We start from the raw sequence: 22,563 nt of genomic DNA, 5'->3' as shown, positions 1-22,563 counted from the left end.
CCATCCATCCTTCCATTCTCTATGCCACCTATCCCTCAGGGTCTCAGGGGAAGCTGGAGCAATTCCCACCTAACTTTTGGTAAGAGGTGGGGTACATCCTAGACAGATCGCCAGTCTATCACAGGGCTAATCAGTGCTGTAATCGAGTCAGTAAACCTCAAGTTCAAGTCCAGTCTCGAGTCCCCAATGTTCAAGTCCGAGTCGAGTCCAAGTCATTCAAAAAAATCTTGAGTTGAGTCCAAGAACAAGACTCTAACCGCATCATTTGACGGTGGCTGTTTTAGCACCATTAACATTAGTTTGTTCCTGAACATGACAAATGAACAGGTGAATGTGCATTCTCTTTGTCAGGGAGTGCAAAGTATTCTGTCAGAGATGGTTGGGAGATGGATGTAAGTGCAGAAGGTGTGTTTATTAATACGAGTGAATACAGATAAACAATCCAGAACGTCAGGCAAAATCGTAAAACAGTGAAACAGGCAACAGGTCGAGCGAGGCACAAACAGGCTATCGTAGACTCGGCAGAATCAAAGACGAGAAACAGGAAATCAGGGATCAGGAAACCAAACAAAGAAATAAGGCTCGGTAATGTGTCAGCAACGCAACTCAATACTTCGCAAAGTAAGTGCGTTTTCACAGTTTTTATACAGGCGTGCTGATTGCGCCTTAATCCTGTGCAAGTGCGAATCATTTGCGGTGCGCATGCGAGAGTCCGCTTGACACGTGCGCTGTCCGGAGCGCGCCCGAGAGTCTATCTGATGCATGTGCCAAAGTGCGCAGGTGTGACGCTCTTGCACAATATTAATGTCGATATAAATATCTTATGCCAAATTATTATGGCATGTTACAAAAAATAAAGAAAAAAACCGACTCCTCGTCTCCAAGTCCGAGTCAAGTCATGAATCGTTAAAATTAGGGCATGAGTCGGACCCAAGTCCAAGTCCTGGACTCAAGTACTACAAGCCTGGAGCTAATATAGACACGAACAACCATTCACACTCACATCCTTTGCAATTTATGCTCAAGATCAGGATTTAGGTGTGTGCAAATTAAAAAACAAAAATAAATGAATGAATAAATAAATAGGTAGCAGGAAATTCCTGTCATCCAAGTTCTATGAGTGTGTATAAGCAGCCAAGGTGAGATCACTCTGTCATATTCCACACAAGAGCAGTTCTAGTGTCTGGCTCAAAACAAGCTCTTGAAACCGGGCACGGTTTACAGTTCTTGGAGCTGCTGATGTCTCATTGTGTTGTTCGCTCCACACTGAGTGACTGTGAAGGATGTGCGCGGTCCCTTAAGACCCAGTGCGGTCTACATAATTCATACCGAGGGGAGTGACTTGTTGCCCGTGCTTTTTCTCCCCCTGCCTGTATAAAACCTGAAGTTTCCAGCAAATCACACTTACAGATGGAGAGACCTCGCTGCTCAGCCGGGTTCTACGCTCGAGTCAAACCCGACGCGACATCCCGCTCATCCCCGGTTCTGCCCCGCGACATTTAGCGGCTTGTGAGGGCTACAGCATTTCCATATAACCTACCGATCACCGTTCCAGCGTCGCCTCCCCATTCATCCCATCCCATCCCATCCCATCCCAACCCAACCCAACCCGCGTGCACGAGATCATGAAGACCTTATTCCGGCTTGGCTCGATGGCGACTCCGCGGGCGCGCGCGCTCTGGCTGACGGCGCTGTTTGCGGCTCTTTCCCGCACGGTGCACGCTGCGGGGCCCGTGGTGCGCTGTGAGCCGTGTGACTCCGGTGCGCTCGGTCAGTGCAAGCCGCTGCCACGTGACTGCACCGAGAGGGTGCGCGAGCCGGGCTGCGGCTGCTGTCTGACGTGTGCGCTGCGCGAGGGCCAGGCGTGCGGCGTGTACACGGGACGCTGCGGCGCCGGACTGAAATGTCAACACCGGCCCGGTGAGAGCAAACCGCTGCAGGCGCTGCTGGAGGGAAGGTGTGTGTGCACCAGAGCTACGGACAGAAAACCCCCGGTGACCGTCGGTAAGCGCCCGAATGTCATTAATTCTCTGATTTGTTTATTTATTTGTTTGTTTGTTTTTCTCCTCAGTATCTGTTATTTATCTTTATCTCTACACAACCTTTCCATTTCTTGTTTCTTCACAAATCACATTTGCAAAGTTGAACCAGTTCGGACTCAATTAGTATTCAAAATTTATATATATATATATATATATATATATATATATATATATATAAATTTTTTTCAGATGCACAAGCTGCCACCCAAACTCACTAGTGCTCTAGCATCATCTGTTATTCTTATATTTATTAAATCATATGGTAACCAAATCTACTGAGTCCAAACATCAATCCAATACTAATTAACCTGTTCATTCATTCATTCATTGTGCACAAAGGAAGAAATGCAAAGTCAAATACTGTGCAAACGCACTCTTGTGCTAATGTCCTGATGTCCTAATGAAGCATAAATGGTACCGCCTCTGAGAGCAGTCTTTGCCACCCTATGATTAAACCTGATTGGTTGTTCATCAGTGTTCCTGGGTTCCCAGTTTACTCTCCTGTGATGAATGCAGTTATTTGGCCCCGGGCTATAACCCAGCTCTTAGGGTTGGTTGTATTGGGGGCTGCAGAGGAACGCTTTGTGATCGCATGCATGGAAACAAACAGAGATGATTTATTTATTCTGAACGCTATAGCCAAGATTTGCTCTCCATATCACAGTGGCTCTACTTCAGTGACTCCTGTGCACCACATGGCTGGCCGATAGTGCAGTCAGTCCCTCGCTGCAGCCTCCGTTTCACAGCTCCACACTGGCACCGTTGTTCTCTCACGTCCGAGGCCGAGCGCTACAGCGAGCCCTCTATGCTGGTGTGTGTGTGTGTTCGGGAGGGAGAAGCCGCGCTGTCTGCGTGTACACAGGGTGCGCGCGCGCTAAAGTTTGGCCACTCCAACCCGATCGTTAAAAACGCCGCGTGCACGTATTTTTAGAGTGGAGCGGAGATCACTGCACTGTGTGCGCGTGCGTGCGTGCGCGTGTTTGTGAATGACACTCTCCTGTTGATCTGCTCGAGAGCTCACCTAGACAGACACACATCGGGGACAACATCCTACACACACACACACACACACACACACACAAACAACCGCGGATCAGTGTGTTCTCTTGGCGTAATCAGTCCAACATTCAAAACATGGATGTGTGTGTGTGTGTGTGTGCGCACGCGCACCCTTGAATTAATGTTGTTGCACCTCATAGATAGATAGATAGATAGATAGATAGATAGATAGATAGATAGATAGATAGATAGATAGATAGATAGCCTTTTATTATCCCATAAGGGGAAATTTACATTGTTACAGCAGCAAAATATATATAAAGAGAAAAAGATAAGGCAGTGAAGGAGTAGTGCAAAAGGCGGGGTACACCCTGGACAAGTCGCCAGGTCATCACAGGGCTGACACATAGACACAGACAACCATTCACACACACATTCACACCTACGGTCAATTTAGAGTCACCAGTTAACCTAACCTGCATGTCTTTGGACTGTGGGGAAAACCGGAGCACCCGGAGGAAACCCACGCGGACACGGGGAGAACATGCAACTCCACACAGAAAGGCCCTCGCCGGCCACAGGGCACGAACCCAGACCTTCTTGCTGTGAGGCGACAGTGCTAACCACTACACCTCCGTGCCACCCGCCATTTTTTTTTTCTTATATACTCCATGAATATTCCACTTTCTGACTGATTTGTTATGCATTATCTTTTCTTTTTTTCTATACCAAAAGCATTTGCAGCCCTGATCTGGATAAGGTTATTGAAGTCTAACACTCTTGGAGTAAATGAAGAATGTGAAGCATGATCATGATGTGCACGAGACTACAGCCTTGTGCTTGTAAATATGTGCTGCATGAGTCAGAAAGCATAAACACTTAGCATGCATACAGTATTACTGAGGCAACATTTCACACCGGTACTTACACTGTGTCTTACTCTCCTAGTGAGGACCTTCCGTCGACATAATTAATAAATACTGCAGCTAATTAACGCTATACCTAAACCTAACCCTAATCTAATCCTAAACCCTAACCCTTAACTTCAGTAACCAGAAAGAAACATTTCAGCTCTTAGGTATTCGATTTAATAAAAGCTGCTTGAGGAGCTTTCCATATAGGGACCAGCCAAATGACCCAGCGACAAATAGGGCATATCTATCCTTGTGGGGAAATTTGGTCCCCACCAAGATATAAAAACAAAATCCCATATGCGCGTTGGTGTTTTTAGACAGATCTGACATCAATACCCCCCCATCCCAGTCCACTATGCAGCCATCTGATGTAGCCACAAGTGTTGTGTTGAAGCAATCAGCTATGACAATGTGACACACAAAAACTATTGTTAGGATACAGAGTCACTTTTAAAAAGCAGTTTCGGGGAGCCAGCTGTTTTACAGTATTGCCTTACCTCATATTCTCTCCTTCTCCTCTTTAATTTTAGTCTTTCCCGTCCTCCTTTCCCATCATACCACATTTTATGGTAATTACATATCTCCTCCAACCAGCGAGCAGGGCTGTGTCTCCTTGATACTTTATGCTCCACCCCAAATCATGTCTTGTTTTTTGTTTTTCCTGGTGCATAACTGGACTGGATCGGAATATGCAGAAATATATTATCAATAACTCATCTCATATTATTCATTTTGGTCCCGTGTTTGGTCTTGTCTTTTCTTTTCGCTTCTCTCTCTCTCTCTCTCTCTCTCTCTCTGTTGTACACATTTACTTGTGTTTATAGTGTATGTTAAACTGTTTACCTGTTTACTGGGACTGACCAAATGCATGAGGTCAAGTGTTTGTTTTCTTAAATAGAAAAAAATGGCAAATGTGTTTATGGAATAGGCCACAAAAACTTACAAGAGTTTACATTTGGGTTAAATATTGATGTTTTGCAGAGTCCAGAATTAGATGTTGCTCCATTGAACCCTTCTACCCTGGATATGACTTTCATTTCTATTTCTAGTGTAATTATAGTGGGTCAAACAGAGAAAGTAGGTTATTACTATGATTTCAGTGCCCTTGTCTCTGATTATACATTGTCACTGAAACCTGTTAGGTATGTATTGTGTTGTTTATGTTGGAGTTGATGTTTCTGTTGTTGTTATTGTTGTCGTTATGTCATTGTTAACAAGGACATGGTTTATCTGCTGATGCTATAATTCGGACCTAACCACAATTCTTACACCCACTTTGGGATTAAAGTTTCTTTTACTCAGTTCTTCCACTCCCCCCACGTTCTTCCGTCTGTCGTTGCATCGCAGTCATATCTGTTTACGTGGTCAGGTGACTTTAGGATTGGTCTGTTTTTTTTTATTTCAGTCACTTGTAATGATTACAAAATTTGTAAATTATGGTTGTGATGGCTGAGACACAACTCTCTTCCTAGAAACGTCCTGTCTTTCCTGAGTGTTGATCTGTTCAGAAATAAAATGATAATATTGACACTATTCAAATTCAACTGCAATATTATTCAAGAAAGCACACACTTGAGCCAGTTACACCAAAGTTTGGATTCTCTAGCTCAGTTGCTGGGAACTTGCAAGCAAAATAGCAGCTAATCCTTAATGCTTAGAGCCGGGAGTACTATTAAAACCCCACTTCGACCTTTTGGAGTTATGCTGTCCTACCTACCCTTTAAAAGTGTGATGAATCTTTTTGTACATGTTGTCTAACACTGGCCTTTACTCCTCTCCCATGCTTCAGATCACCCTGAGGAACCTGTAGAGGAACATCTGCCTACCACTACCATTGCAGCAGTCAGCATGGGCACTGAGGTGGTGCAGGACACAGCAACAGGTTCAGGGGTTGAAGAGGGTCTGCACAGAACAGAGCTGGATCCTAAAGGGTCTCTGCTGCACACTAAGCTCATCATGATCCAGATGGAGGAGTTTAAGCAAAAACAGATGCAGAAAGTGGAGCCAGTGGTCAAGGGAGTCCACCCTGATATCCACAATTTCAGCCTGGCATCCAAAAGAGAGACCGAGTATGTAAGTGCTTTTTACCTCCTGGCAGCAGGTCAGAGATGGTCAAGAATAAAGTGGGAAACTGTTTGTGTGTGGGCATGGAATTGGAGCACATAAGCACAGTTCTGCAGTGTTGCATTGGCTCAGGCTCATCACTGAACACCAACTCTGATCATGAGGAAATTCCATATTTGACATATTTACAATATTTGAGATTTTAACTTGATCAGCAAGCGAGTCAGGAAAGAGAAGGACTCTTCCGGTTTATAGATTGCTTGAAGATTGCAGTCCCAGCTGTGCCACATGCTGTTCATGGCCTGAGGTCACGTAGAGTGCAGCCATCCCTTTTCTCGTTTACAGCAGGGCTGTATTGGGTGACACAGGAAAGGCCCATGAAGCTGGAATGCGCTATGAATATATCAAGAAAACTCAAAAATGGAAGTCGGTTTTTCTTTTCAAAAATAAATCCATAAAAATTTACAAAGAAGTGCTGTACAAATCCATTCTAACAATATATTTATTCATAATTTTGAAGACGACCCTCTGAAAAGGTTTTTTTTTTTTTTTTTTCACAGAGTACTCTGTGTGATGTGAGCTCTGTAGCTACAGAGAGAGGTGTGTTCAGGTAGTATATTTGGATGAAGCGTGACTAAAAAAAAAAAACCACAGATGAAAGCTGGGCTAGAAATGGGCATATTGCTTCTTTATATTTGAAATCCTTACCAGAGGACAGCTCTCGTTTTGCTGCTCAGTGTCGAGAAGCCTGGATGTGTCTGCCATGAAAAAAATAAATAAATAAAGAGACACAAACCAAGAGTTTGTATCATTTCTAAGATCGCATGTTTGATTTTATAATCTGGACTGATTTTTTGGTGCGTTTGTTTGTTTGAAGGGCCCGTGTCGCCGAGAAATGGAAAGCATTTTGAAGAGTCTTAGGATATCCAGCGTGATAAACCCTCGAGTTTTTCGCATTCCTAATTGTGATCAGAAAGGCTTCTACAAGAAGAAACAGGTGAGTGCTGCCATGGACACCAGCTAAAATATTATCGTAAATAACGAGCTGCATCTGTGCCAGGCTGCATCTGGGCTTGTGAGAAGGAAGAGGATGTTGATGGGGGAAATCAGGGGCTTTTGGAGATGTATGAGTCATGTAGTGACTACACCCCACCTCCCCACTCCCCCCCCCCCCCCCCCCCCACACACACACACACACAGACACACGCACACCCTCCTCCCCCGTAAAAAGAATGAGTCAGAGTTTAGGTCTGAGCATGTTTAATTGGGGTGTTTGGGTTAGGTGAATTTGGGCAAACAGGATTATTCAGTAGTTTACGGAACAGGAAGCCTGTAGAATTACCGATAAAGACACTTCTACTGAGCTCGATGAACTGGCACTGGTAGAGCACGCTTGATTACTGACATTCAGCTGTATTAAACTGACCTGACAGCATTTCTTCTCCCACTCATGCAAAGACAGATTGAGGGAGGGAAAGAGAATAAAAGACAGTCAGTTTCATGTCCAGAGTTGACATGAGACAACAAACAGAATCGATGACATAACGCAAAGCTGTTAGTACATGCTCTCACTCGTGTCCTCACTCAAATGCACGAGTACATGCTCTGTGCTATAAAAAACAACACATGACAAAAGTACCCCTGTGCCCACAAAGAAGAAACATTTATTTGTCACATGCACACACAAGCACAGTGAAATTCCTCTCTGCATTTATCCCATCTGAAGCAGTGAACACTAAGCACGTGCACATACCCAGAGCAGTGGACAGGTATATTACAGCACCCAGGGAGCAGTTAGGGGTTAGGTGCCTTGCTCAAGGGCATTTCAGCCCAAGGCCACCCCAGGTCTTTGAACTGTTGGGGAAACCTACACAGGCACTGGGAGGACATGCAAACTCCCCACAGAAAGGCCCCCGTCGGTCACTGGGCTTGAACCCAAGACCTTCTCACTGTGAGGCAACAGTGCTAATCACTGCACCATCCGATGTGAGCAAGCGTTAGTAATCACTTACAAATCACATTTGTTGATCGGGTGGCACGGTGGTACCCGATTTGTAAGTGATTACTAACGCTTCAGTGGCTTATTTCAATACGATTGGAGATTTTCTAAGTACTTCAGTCCAAAAGGGATAAAGGCTGGTAAATGGAGCTCTGTTAAGAGATGCCAAAAATAGCCTCTACAGCTTTTTTATTAGAGCATGATGTGGTACTCGGAAATCTTTTGCTGAAGAACCTGTGTACTTCTCGAGCTAGCTGGTTAACAAGGCTAATAGTATTGATGTTCAAAATAGTTCTAAGTTTTATGCTTAAAGAAATCACTTGTGCTGAATTACATTACATTAACAGCATTTAGCAGATGATCTTATCCAGAGAAACATATAACATACCCAGATCAGCCTGGAGAGCTAGGTGCTTTGCTCAAGGGCACTTCAGTCATTCCTGCTAATCCAGGGAAGTGAACCAGCAACCTTTTGGTCCCAAAGCTCACTCTCTAACCATTAGGTCATGGCATCCCACATGCTGAATTTTACTAGAAGTTGTAACTTGTAATCCTAAAACTCCAACCAGGAAAAACCAGAGAAAACACCCTCTCAATTCAGAATTCCTACTCTGGACATGGGTGGCACAATGGTGTAGTGGTTAGCGCTGTTGCCTCACAGCAAGAAGGTTCTGGGTTCAAGCCCAGTGGCTGATGAGGGCCTTTCTGTGTGGAGTTTGCATGTTCTCCCTGTGTCTGCATGGGTTTCTTCTGGGTGCTCTGGTTTCCCCTACAGTCCAAAGACATGCAGGTTAGGCTAATTGGTGACTCTAAATTGACTGAGAGTGTAAATGGTTGTTTATCTCTATGTGTCAGCCCTGTGATGACCTGGCAACTTGTCCAAGGTGTACCCCGCCTCTTGCCCATAGTCAGCTGGGAAAGGCTCCAGCTTGCCTGTGACCCTGCACAGGATAAGTGGTTATGGATAATGGATGGATACTCTGGACCTCTGAGTAGTCTTCTGAACTCCAAGGTCTTCTTATCTTTAAATGCTACTTTAGATCAGTCAACATACAGCCATATTCATTCATTCATTTTCTGTACCACTTATTCATTGTGGGTCGTGGGTGAACTGGAGCCAATCCCAGCTGACACTGCGTGAGAGGCGGGGTCCACCCTGGACAGGTCTCCAGTCTATCACAGAGAGACAGACAGCCATTCACACTGACATTCACACCTATGGGCAATTTAGTGTAGCCAGTTGATCGAATCCACATGCCATTGGAATCTACTTGTGATAAATATGAACGAGCTGGCTAGCTATGCTAACATGTTTAAATAAAATTCAGATATTTTAATGAAGGAAAAAGAAGAGGGACACAGGAATACACACTGGCTGCTTCATATAAACACAAGTAAGCACAACTCCAGATATCCTGAGTACTTGGGGCTCCTCCTCCACCCCACCAGAATAAGATTGGTAATGACTGTGTGTGTGTGTGTGTGTGTGTGTGTGTGTGTGTGTGTGTGTGTGTGTGTGTGTTGGAAGCTTTTCCCTTGGAGGGCACAGTCGAGTCCAGGGTAATTTTAGCTCTGATTATATGAATTGGCTTAGTGTGCAAGTAGAGGCGAGGTATGCTGGCCCCCATCCTCCACCCTCCACCCACTGAACCCCCCAAGGCCACGCTCATCTTTGCCCCAGGCAGCGAGTATTCTTGTTGGGCTGGAGACAAATACTACCCCCCGACCCGCTGGCTCACCCAAGGCCGTCTCTAGTGCTGCTTTCACACTGAATGAGATCTCAGTGATGCAGTGAGAAAGATGAGAAGAGAGGGAGGTGTGAACTGCAAGACACGCTGGGAATGGGCTGTGCACAAATACACAGACACAAACACACTCCAGATAGTGTGCAGAGTGCCTCTGTCTACTTCTCCAGCTCTACTGGGTCTTGCTTTCTCTCAGTCTCTTTTTCCTGCATATATCCACATGGACTTGTTGTTGTGTGCCTTCAGTGATCATATACTTCATGGACAGTAGTTACACAAAACTGTATACACATGTTCAAGTAGAACTTGTGCACAAATTGACTCACAGTACATATATAGTCCAGGGTAAGGTCTGGACAGGAAAAAAAAAAAAACACTGATCATATTCACGTGCAGATGTTAACCTGCACATTGGGTATGTGTGTTTGCATTTTATTTGTGTGTGTCTAGGCTGTGGTTGCTTTTAACGTCCTCCTGGCCTTCCTGCTGCTCATACAGGCAACGTTATGGACCTGCAGTGGTTAAGGCTTGATTTGTGATGCATAAAACACACATTTGAGCTCTCACATACTGTACACGCACACACTCAATACATACAAGGTCAGGTTTGCCCTCTGAGATGTCAGTATAGCAGAGTTTACAGCCGAGACCTCAGAATAGCACTTTTTGAAGCATACGTGTTGATAGAAATGTCACAGACACAGATTCTGGCCCAGAGAAGTCAAAGTCATTCCAGTCCTCATTCAGACTGAAGCAGTTCGAGACACAGAAAGCTCTGTGTAACACACACTCCAGATGCACGCATGCATTTTACTACCAGAAGCGCTCTTGTTCTCGCCCAGTAATCGTCCTTTGTCCCTCTAACTTTTCCTTCTCATGCTCTTTGCTCTGTGAGATTTTTTTTTAATTATTTATTGCAAAAGATCAGGCATGATGATAAAAAAAAATGGGGGTTAAGAATGTGTAATGAGATGAGATGAGATGAGGAGGGAGGGAAGAAAATATGCAGAGAAGATGCAGAGAGAAAGGAATGATTAAAGGATGAAGAGGACAGACTGAATGCTACGTTTTATTTCCCAAACTGCTCTTGTTCTGCTTGAGGTATTTTAATTTGGTCCTCTCTCAGTAAAAGTCTCTTTGATCTCTCTCTCTCTCTCTCTCTCTCTCTCTCTCTCTCCATTTCGTTCTCTCTCTCAAATAATCTGCACACACTTTCATTGGGAAATTCACCTTTGCCTTGTCTATTTCTCAATGTGCGTTAATTTCTGTAAATGAACCACCCCTGTGTGTGTGTGTGTGTGTGTGTGTGTGTGTGTGTGTGTGTGTGTAATAAGCTCCAGATGACTTTTAATCGGTACCAGTTTCCTAAAATAGTCTGACAGCTCTTTAACTGTGTAGGGCAAATGTTTTAGCAGAGCCAAATATACCCTTACACTTTTTCATTAAAATTATAAAGACACCACTCAAGCCAGTATACACTGTATATTCAGCCCTCATATGTGCACACAGTTTTGTGTGTGTGTGTGTGTGTGTGTGTGTGTGTGTGTGTGTGTGTGTGTGTGTGTGTGTGTGTGTGTTCAGGGTATGTGCACAATTTGTTAAAATTACCAGGCTGAGTTGGAGAGTAGCTGGCTCTTGAGACCACATAAACGTAGCCTTGGTCTAGATCTGGGTCTCATTAGTGGGTCTTGGTCGGAGACTGGGTCTCGGCTTATGGACTCCAACGAGACCGCAGTGTCTTTCCATGCTGTAGGTGATAACCACCTACTTCCATCACTAGTATATGCTACAGCCTCTCCACCATGGAGAATTCAGGTTTTCTTGGATATGGGAATGATTATCATACAACAGCCCCACTATTAGCAATTAATTGCATGAATTATGGTCTAATCCTTCATTTTTATCTGTATCTTTACCATTAATGATCTTTGTGTTTATCCTGTGTGATGGATAAACATACCTAGCCAGGCCTTTTATACAACCCCAATTCCAAAAAAGTTGGGACAAAGTACAAATTGTAAATAAAAACGGAATGCAATGATGTGGAAGTTTCAAAATTCCATATTTTATTCAGAATAGAACATAGATGACATATCAAATGTTTAAACTGAGAAAATGTATCATTTAAAGAGAAAAATTAGGTGATTTTAAATTTCATGACAACAACACATCTCAAAAAAGTTGGGACAAGGCTATGTTTACCACTGTGAGACATCCCCTCTTCTCTTTACAACAGTCTGTAAACGTCTGGGGACTGAGGAGACAAGTTGCTCAAGTTTAGGGATAGGAATGTTAACCCATTCTTGTCTAATGTAGGATTCTAGTTGCTCAACTGTCTTAGGTCTTTTTTTGTCGTATCTTCCGTTTTATGATGCGCCAAATGTTTTCTATGGGTGAAAGATCTGGACTGCAGGCTGGCCAGTTCAGTACCCTGACCCTTCTTCTACACAGCCATGATGCTGTAATTGATGCAGTATGTGGTTTGGCATTGTCATGTTGGAAAATACAAGGTCTTCCCTGAAAGAGACGTCGTCTGGATGGGAGCATATGTTGCTCTAGAACCTGGATATACCTTTCAGCATTGATGGTGTCTTTCCAGATGTGTAAGCTGCCCATGCCACACGCACTAATGCAACCCCATACCATCAGAGATGCAGGCTTCTGAACTGAGCGCTGATAACAACTTGGGTCGTCCTTCTCCTCTTTAGTCCGAATGACACGGTGTCCCTCATTTCCATAAAGAACTTCAAATTTTGATTCATCTGACCACAGAACAGTTTTCCACTTTGCCACAGTCCATTTTAAATGAGCCTTGGCCCAGAGAAGACGTCTGCGCTTCTGGATCATGTTTAGATACGGCTTCTTCTTTGAACTATAGAGTTTTAGCTGGCAACGGCGGATGGCACGGTGAATTGTGTTCACAGATAATGTTTTCTGGAAATATTCCTGAGCCCATTTTGTGATTTCCAATACAGAAGCATGCCTGTATGTGATGCAGTGCCGTCTAAGGGCCCGAAGATCACGGGCACCCAGTATGGTTTTCCGGCCTTGACCCTTACGCACAGAGATTCTTCCAGATTCTCTGAATCTTTTGATGATATTATGCACTGTAGATGATGATATGTTCAAACTCTTTGCAATTTTACACTGTCAAACTCCTTTCTGATATTGCTCCACTATTTGTCGGCGCAGAATTAGGGGGATTGGTGATCCTCTTCCCAGCTTTACTTCTGAGAGCCGCTGCCACTCCAAGATGCTCTTTTTATACCCAGTCATGTTAATGACCTATTGCCAATTGACCTAATGAGTTGCAATTTGGTCCTCCAGCTGTTCCTTTTCTGTGCCTTTAACTTTTCCAGCCTCTTATTGCCCCTGTCCCAACTTTTCTGATATGTGTTGCTGTCATGAAATTTCAAATGAGCCAATATTTGGCATGAAATTTCAAAATGTCTCACTTTCAACATTTGATATGTTGTCTATGTTCTATTGTGAATACAATATCAGTTTTTGAGATTTGTAAATTATTGCATTCCATTTTTATTTACAATTTGTACTTTGTCCCAACTTTTTTGGAATCGGGGTTGTAGTTGACTGCACAAGTAATAAACTAAGATTTCAGCAAGCTAAGGTGAAAACTTTCTTTATTAAAACACACACACACACACACACACACACACACACACACACATATATATATATATATATATATATATATATATGACACAAGTGTTTTACTGGAAAATACACTACTTGTATTTTTCATATGAGCTACATCTGGGACATGGATAACCAAAACCATGACATAAATCTGTATATGTTACTTGTGAGTAAATCGATGAATTGTTTTGATAAATTTGGGTACTTTTTTGTTTGTAAATGTGTTTATATAATAAAAAGAAACTCACGTTGGTTGAAGATATGAAGTTTATCTTCTCGTGTTGAAAAACTCGTATTTTTCATAGGAAATGCATCGCGGATCTGAGTGATATATTTAAATAATATTGGCTGGCGTTGAGTGGTCTATCAGATATATTCCATTCAGATAGCATGATACTAAACAAGTCGAAGACGAGTTCAATAGCATGCTTGTTGAATGGAATATATATGATATACCATGAAAAAAGCCAGTCAGTTTTATTATTATTATTATTATTATTATTATAATACATACACACTCTCTTCATATCAGCATTCTTGAAGGCCAATGCTAGCTTACTTGCGACGCAGCGCTGTTAGTGCGGCAGTGCAGTCACCTTCCAGCCGGTGTAGCATTCATCAGTAGTGTTAGCGAAGGCCAGTGCTAGCTTACCCACGAGTTAACGCTGTCACTGAGGCAGTGAAGTCACCTTCCAGCCAGTATAGCATTAATCAGTAGCGTTAGTGAATGCTAATAAAGGAATGCTATCAAGAGCAAGTAGCACAGGCTAACGACCGAGAAACTAAGATTTCTGTCTCCAGACTCTTCTTCCACGCATGCTCATCACAGTATTTTTCACTCAGACTTAAGTATTCATTTCCCAATGTAATTTATTTAGCTACTTTTAAAATCAACATTAACAACTACACACAATAGAGCAACCTGACAGCCAAAATTCTCGCAAAATCATCCTCATTTAAAAAAGCAAACCTCGCGGCCATGTTTGTTTAAAAATTGTCACAGTCGCACACTAGCGTGGAAGTTTTACATTTTCTATGTTTCTCTTTTCCAGTTTTTCGATGACCACTGGTATGTTTTTCTCTTATAAATATACGTGAAGAATGTATAATGAAGTTTTGGTAGCCTTTTGGGTGTTCAGCGCGTCTTCAGTTTCAGTTTTCAGTTTATTTATTTTGTGCTTAATTATAGCATAGCCAATCCTAGCAGTAGCACTGGATTAGCCTCTTTTTCTTTCCCAGAAGACAAAGAAATGGTTCTGTGCATGTGCAGCAGAAAAATTTTGTCATTGGATATTCATATCAGCTCTGATGCATGATGTCACATTGTCTTGACAACATGCAATATTGTAATCCATATTCAATGCTCATTCTCCATTGGGTAGAGTGGCTAATACACGTAGGATAAGCGATATGCTAACAATATTGCATGCTATCAAACCAAATGAATGGAACCCAATAGAAGGGAATAGAACACATTTTTATTCCATCGAAAAAGTGGCCTGTATGTATAATAATTCCTGATATTTCGTTTTGATGATGTCACTCCCAGTGTTTCCCCACTGACTTGATGCGCATTGTGAAAATGGCGAACTGGTTCAAAATTACAATTCTTTTGATTAACTTGTGTAATTTTTTTTTTGTAGACATGTCCATTTAATATAAATAACATTACACAGTGTTACGAAGATATGAAGCTTATCTTATGTTGAAAATATTTTCACTTGTTCACATCACTCTCTCGTGAATATGTTCACCACTTGAAGATAAACTTCATATCTTCATGCAACTGTGTAATATCCTCTATTTTTTTCGCGGTCTGGTTTCCATCAAATCCTGTGCTCTGATTGGCTGGCGAGCAGGTCTGTATCCTCCGATACGGACTCCAGTTACGTACCCCAGTTACAGACCTCTGGCGACTCGCTCGTTCACAACAACAAACATAGTAGCATTTTTTTGTCAACATTTATCTTTTTTTTTTTTTATAAGATTTATTTATACGATTATCAAAAATCTTATAAATTTTTGCCAGCATTTCTCAGGAGAATAGCATTAATTTTACAGCATGGATAGCAATAACGACAGTGTTCACAGCGAAAGCGAGTTTTACTACCCTGAGGAAGAAGAAATAAAAGAAAACATTTCAGGAGAAATCTTAAAACCTGTAACTGTTGCTACTGCCGAGCAAAAACATGGCTGAATCCTGAATGACTCAATTTTGTATAAATAGGGGACTACATAGGCGGCAAAATGTAGTTTTTTTCCTGCCATGGAAGTGCACTTGTATACCGAGGAGGAAGCCATTTGCATCACAGCCGTGAATGAGGATTCAAAATGGCGGTTTGGCTCGGTTTTCCCTTTTGGGCGCTCTCATTTTCTGTTAGAATTTGGTAAAGAAAAAAATAAATATATTATTTACCAGCTTAAGGTCGGTCCGTATGGTGAAATACCGTGACCTCAGCCTTGAATACTGACCTCGGCCCAGAGGGCCTCGGTCAGTACTTTCAAGACCTCGGTCACGGTATTTCACAATACGGTCCTCCCAGCTGGTAAATAACATATATATATATATATATATTTACCAGAAAACCTGATATCAGGTGATGTTTCATTTTTATTCTTCAAACGTGTTTGATTCATGCACAAAACCGTATTATACTACCATATTGCTAATTTGCTCAGATGTACCGTAAGCCTTTCGCTTGTATTTCATTGGTTAGTTTGGTGGTTGTTATTCTATGGACAAATCACTCATTTGTTTTAAACGAAGTTACAGATACCATTTTTGTATTTTGTATTTACCTACAAAATCTTGTCTGGCCTGTATTTCCTTGTTTACATTCCTAGAATCAGCGAGTCCAGCTTTTCTTTTATTTGATTAAGAATACACACATCTAAATGCTGTCTATGATTTATTACATCACAACCAGTGTTGTAGTCGAGTCACTAAACCTTGAGTCCGAGACTAGTCTCGAGTCCACAGTGTTCAAGTCAGATTCAAGTCCAAGTCATTAAAAAAAATTCGAATCGAGTCCATTATTGATCCGAGTCGAGTTCAAGACTCCAACCGCACCATTAACATTAGTTTGTCCCTGAACATGACGTATGAACAGGTGAATGTGCATTCTCTTTGTCAGGGAGTGTGAAGTATTCTGTCAGAGATGGTTGCGAGACAGATGTAAGTGCAGAAGGTATGTTTATTAATACAAGTGAAGATGGTAAACAATCCAGAACAGCAGGCAAAATCATAAAACAGTGAAACGGGCAATAGGTCGAGCGAGACACAAACAGGCGATCGTAGACTCAGCTGAATCAAAGATGAGAAACAGGAAATCAGGGATCAGAAAGAAATAAGGCTCGGTAATGTGTCAGCAATGCAACTCAATACTTCGCAAAGTAAGTGCGTTTTCACAGTTTTTATATCTGTGTGCTGATTGCGCCTTAATCCTGTGCAGGTGCAAGTTATTTACGCCGCACACGTGAGAGTCCGCTTGGCATGCATGCTGTCCAGAGCATGCCCGAGAGTGTATCTGATGCACGTGCCAATGCACACAGGTGTGACACTCTTGCACAAAATTAGTACAAAATTAATGTAGATATAAATATCTTATGCCAAATTATTATGGCATGTTACAAAAAAATAAAGAAAAACTCCAAGTCCCAGTCTCCATTTTCCGATTCCTAATACAGTTAATGCACGAGTCTGAGTCCAAGTCCGAGTCATCAGTGCTCAAGTCCAAGTCGAGTCACAAGTCCTTAAAATTAGGGCACGAGTCGGACTCAAATCCGAGCCCTGGACTCGAGTACTACAAGCCCGATCACAACACTACTGAAGGCTCAAATCTGATTGGTCAGTAGTTATAAAGTAATTTTCTATAATAGCAGCAACACAAATCCCAGATTTACAGAATATCAGTGGGCTTGCTTTAAAATGTTACCATTTCCGTAACTCGTTTACAGGGACTTGTGTGGTGGTCAATCCATAATCATCTAAATATAATAATAATTGAATTAAACATGTTATTTAACAAAGAAAAATGTCTAATGGTTATGGAGATGTTTCTGTAATGAGATATTTATTTAACATTTATGGAAGTAGTCTCAGGTGTCAGCACTTTGTAACAGTCAGTGGGTTTTTCACCACAGGCAGATCTTCAGAACATTGTGCTTTCTGGTTTCTTTGTAGCATTACAAGTGGCATTATTATTATTATTATTATTATTATTATTAATGCCAGGAGAGAGAAAAAAAGAGAGGCTGGTGAAGGACAAAACACTTTGGGATGTGCTGTTATTGTGCTTCCGGACGATGGTAACACATCACCCCATTGTGTTTTATTCCTTACTTACCACATATATTGTCATGCATCATTTTCAAAATTCCTGACACATGTGCCATAGAAGGCAGTAAAATGGTAAATTAATGAAAGGATCCTGCTTTTAAGGAAGTACGTTTCTTGTTGCAGATGTAAGATGATAAGTTTTCTATTCTCATTGCAATTAATCAACGTCATTCAGCATTTCTTATGAAATAATTCTTAACAGGTAAAGTAATAGTTAAAATTTTGTTTACATCTCCAGTAGCATTGCTGCAGTTTCCAATGAGGTCATGCTGGCCTGGAGTAGCTTGTCGTATTTCCACATGGCCTAAGAATCAATGCAACACATGCAAATAGACAAATGTAGCTGAGTCAAACACACACATACACCTACAGTACCAGGCAAAAGTTTTTACATGCCTTCTAAAGGCCAATTTATGCTGACAACCCAGTCCTCGCAGAGAGCATCGCAGACAGTGTCTGCGTAGCCCCCCCACCTTCGCAGACGCTCTGCGCGCACCTCCCAAAAATTGTGACCACCGCAGAAGCCTCGCAGACAAGAGGGCTCTGATTGGTCCACTCTACATCCGCTGTACATGCACTTCCGCTTCCCTACTTTCCCGGTTTGGTTTGTTTTCACGACCGGCATTTTTAAAAATACGAGCGAAGATGGAGCAGCACGAAGAGCGGTTGATCGAGGAAGTACGTACATCTATACGACTCCAGTTCTAGTCATTATAAAAAAAAAAAGTTCTAGTCATTATAAGTAACCGGAGGATAAACACTCCACTAACCACACCCACCAACCACTCCTAGCGACTTCGCGCCCCCTTGCGTTGTGCCGGTGAATAACATCGCGCACGCCTATTATCCCCGCTCAACAATAAATTACAACTGTCTGCGAAAAGCTATCTGCGAAAGCCTTGTCGCACGAGCATGCAGAGGCCTTGAGTCAATGGTTTTCTTTATTTTTATTCATTAAAAGACATGTCATGTATTAAAGTAATGATGGATCTCGTTTCTCTACTTAGTTGAGCCATTCTTGACATAATATGGATTACTACAGTTGTGGAATTGGGCAGCATGGTGGTGTAGTGGTTAGCACTGTCTCCTCGCATCAAGAAGGTTCTAGGTTTGAACCTCACAGCCAACAGGGGACTTTCTGTGTGGATGTAGCGAAGCAAGAGAACAGTCACCTTATACTGCCTTGAACAGCTCATCTCATCTCATCTCATTATCTCTAGCCGCTTTATCCTTCTACAGGGTCGCAGGCAAGCTGGAGCCTATCCCAGCTGACTATGGGCGAAAGGCGGGGTACACCCTGGACAAGTCACCAGGTCATCACAGGGCTGACACATAGACACAGACAACCATTCACACTCACATTCACACCTACGGTCAATTTAGAGTCACCAGTTAACCTAACCTGCATGTCTTTGGACTGTGGGGGAAACCGGAGCACCCGGAGGAAACCCACGCGGACACGGGGAGAACATGCAAACTCCGCACAGAAAGGCCCTCGCCGGCCCCGGGGCTCGAACCCAGGACCTTCTTGCTGTGAGGCGACAGCGCTAACCACTACACCACCGTGCCACCGCCTTGAACAGCTGTGGTTTTTAAATTTTTTTTTTTTTAAAGATTATAGTCTATAGTGTGCCAAACCTGCACCCTGACCACAACACCAAAGAGCCAGGCTCGTTGATATGGCAGTCAGAGCACATGCTCAACTGTAGTGACAGGCACTCCGTCACACTGCCCTCCCCTTCAGGAGGCACACCCATGCACTTCATGCATCCCTCAGCCATACTTCTCCCATACCCATACACTCATGCTTCACCCATCTCTGGGGCCCCTCACATAGGGGCCACCTATCCTGGGGATCCTTCATATGGCACACCTCTGATGGCCTCACAGTAAGCCATCTCACTTCTGACACCATCTGTAGCAAAGCAAGAGAATAATTACCTTATCCTGCTTTGAACCCAGGTCTGCAGGGTGCCAAACCTGCACCCTGACCACAACGCCAAAGAGCCAGGCTCATTGGTATGGCGGTCATACTCAACTGTAGTGACAGGCACTCCATCACACTGCCCTCCCCTTCAGGAGGCACACCCACGCGTTTCATGCACACAGGCGTCCCTCATGCATCCCCCAGCCATACTTCTCCCATACCAGGATGCCCCACACACTCATGCTTCACCCATCTCTGGGGTCCCTCACACAGGGGCCACCTATCCTGCGGATCCGTCATAGAGCTCACACACAGGGCATACCTCCGATGGCCTCATGGCAAGCCATCCCACTTCTGACACCATCTGTAGCAAAGCAAGAGAACAGTCACCTTATCATGCCTTGAACCCTACAGGGTGCCAAACCTTCACCCTGACCACAACACCAAAGAGCTAGGCTCGTTAGGATGCCAGTCAGAGCACATACTCAACTGTAGTGATGGGCACTCCGTCACAGTGGAGTTTGCATGTTCTTCCCATTTCTGTGTCAGTTTCTTCTGGGTTCTCTGGTTTCCCCCACAGTTCAAAGACATGCAGATTAGGTAAAATACCCAGCCATTGGGCTTGTACAAGAGAGTGCATACTTAGTGCCAGTCCCAAGCCTGGATAGATTGGGGAGGGTTGCATCAGGAAGGGCATCCAGTATAAAAACCTAAGCCAAATCTAATTTGTGTAGCAGATCCACTGTGGGGCGGCACGGTGGTGTAGTGGTTAGCGCTGTCGCCTCACAGCAAGAGAGTCTGGGTTCGAGCCCCATGGCCAGCGAGGGCCTTTCTGTGCGGAGTTTGCATGTTCTCCCCGTGTCCACATGGGTTTCCTCCGGGTGCTCCGGTTTCCCCCACAGTCCAAAGACATGCAGGTTAGGTTAACTGGTGACTCTAAATTGACCGTAGGTGTGAATGGTTGTCTATGTATCAGCCCTGTGATGATCTGGCGACTTGTCCAGGGTGTACCCTGCCTTTCACCTGTAGTCAGCTGGGATAGGCTCCAGCTTGCCTGCGACTCTGTAGAACAGGATAAAGTGGCTAGAGATAATGAGATGAGATGAGATCCACTGTGGCAACCCCAAACAAACAGGAGCAGCCAGAAGAAGAAGACTACCGTTGGTGGAATAGGGCTATTTACTGTTTTTTTTATTATTTACTATTTAATGTTTGGTCTCAAATGCATTAAGAAGGCAAGAAATGGCACTAATTAACTTTTGATGAATGAGGCACACCTGTTAATGAAAAAGCATTCCACATGGCTACCTCATGAAGCTGGTTAAGGTAATACCGATAGTGTGTAAAGTGTCATCAAGGTAAACAATGGCGACTTGTCTTTTTTTTTACCCCATAATTCCAGATATGTTCCATATGTTATTTCATAGTTTTGATGTCTTCAGTATTGTTCTACAATGTAGAAAAGTCAAAATACATTAAAAAAAATCTATGAATGAGTGAGTAGGTGTGTCCAAACTTTTGACTGCTACTGTATATACACACACGTATACACACTGAGCCAATGGCAGAAACACATTCTTCCTTTAGATGTGATATTTGATTTGCCTCATGTTTGACTCACAGCCAAAATGACAGAGAGAGGATGAAAAATAGTGAAAAAGTTTGTTTTCTCAGTGTTTCCATACTGTCATACAAAAATCATAAAGAGAGAAAATTTACTTTAATTAATCATAAACATCTAAATCGATTTTCATATTCCAATATGATTACTGTTATTTGAATTGCATTATTAGTCTTTCCCTGTCTTACTCTCCGTCTCAGTCTTACCGTCTCTCTCACTCTAGTTTGTAGTGTTGGTGTTACTCTCTGTCACCTGGGTGAGATCTGCTGGGAGAAATGTGTTTTTTGCCCTGCTGTTTTCTTTACATATACATGTCTCTAACATAATACTCTCACCAATTTCTCCCCTCCCTTTCTGTCTCCCTACAGTGTCGTCCATCCAAAGGCCATAAACGCGGTCAGTGTTGGTGTGTGGACAAGTACGGACAGCCTCTACCAGGCTACGAGGCCAAAGAACAAAGCCAGGTCCACTGTTCCAACCAGGAAACTAAATGAGAAATGCAGGAGAGACTGGAGGAAAATGGGAGAGGGAGGAAGAGCCCCTCTGAATGGTATGAATCTACAATGAAATGGGTGAAAAGGGAGATTTTTTTAAAGGCGGTGCCATATTTCTGAGTACCCCACCTATGCACCGGAGCAGGGACTCATCAGGTCACTTTCACACATCAGGGGAGTCGAGTCGAGAGAGGGGGCAGGGAGGGTGGGTGGGTGGGAGGGAGGGGAAGATCTGCGCTATTCTGTTTTTTATTATAGCCCAGTGAGGGCACCATTTGGATTACACTAACAAAAGAAATGTCTAAATTACCCTTTGCGCTTCATTACCTTTTGGTTATGTGTGACGTTTCTTCAGCATATGGGTTTGGCTGAAACTGCATAGCTGGCCCTTTCTCTTTTCTGGTGAACTGAAGCGCCTTGAGTAAATCACTGCCATGACTATCACTGTCTCTCTTGTAGCATCACGTCCTGTCTCTGCCCTTTTGGTGCAGGACTGCTCGAAATGGGCATGCTCAGTAGTGTTGGCCTGCTCTTGCCATTGGCTCCATCTGAAGCACAAGCACTTGATGCACTTTGGTCCCTCACTGAACAACTACCCCAGTCTATTACAGTGGCCATTTCTCACAACATGTCTAAGAGCATTATGGAAGTGTTTAAATTTATACTATTATAAGACCTGTTCATCACACTGAAGGGCTTTTTCAAAAAGTCATTTCAGTATGGGTTGTTGTTTTGTTTTGCTTTTTTTTTTTGTTTTTAATT

General features: G+C 43.1%; 1 protein-coding gene across 1 annotated transcript; it reads left to right on the top strand.

The window, feature by feature from the left end:
• The first annotated feature begins 1,418 nt into the window (after positions 1–1,418).
• On the top strand, positions 1,419–21,989 carry igfbp3 (insulin-like growth factor binding protein 3). Its single transcript, XM_060916077.1, has 4 exons — positions 1,419–2,004; positions 5,745–6,028; positions 6,897–7,016; positions 21,676–21,989. The coding sequence occupies exons 1-4, from the start codon at positions 1,626–1,628 to the stop codon at positions 21,799–21,801; spliced, it is 909 nt and encodes a 302-aa protein (XP_060772060.1). The 5' UTR covers positions 1,419–1,625; the 3' UTR covers positions 21,802–21,989.
• The last annotated feature ends 574 nt before the right edge of the window (positions 21,990–22,563 follow it).

This window comes from Neoarius graeffei, chromosome 3 (genome assembly GCF_027579695.1).
Source record: "Neoarius graeffei isolate fNeoGra1 chromosome 3, fNeoGra1.pri, whole genome shotgun sequence".
Classification (NCBI taxonomy): Eukaryota; Metazoa; Chordata; class Actinopteri; order Siluriformes; family Ariidae; genus Neoarius; species Neoarius graeffei.
The sequence above is the reverse complement of the archived record's forward strand: the minus strand, read 5'-3'. Positions and strand labels throughout refer to the sequence as shown.

Excerpts from the sequence above, each read along its gene's own strand:
- igfbp3 (XM_060916077.1), top strand. The coding sequence starts at position 1,626 with ATGAAGACCTTATTCCGGCTTGGCTCGATGGCGACTCCGCGGGCGCGC. Across the intron at positions 6,029-6,896 it reads CCAAAAGAGAGACCGAGTAT|GGCCCGTGTCGCCGAGAAAT; the intron begins GTAAGTGCTTTT and ends GTTTGTTTGAAG. Across the intron at positions 7,017-21,675 it reads GCTTCTACAAGAAGAAACAG|TGTCGTCCATCCAAAGGCCA; the intron begins GTGAGTGCTGCC and ends GTCTCCCTACAG.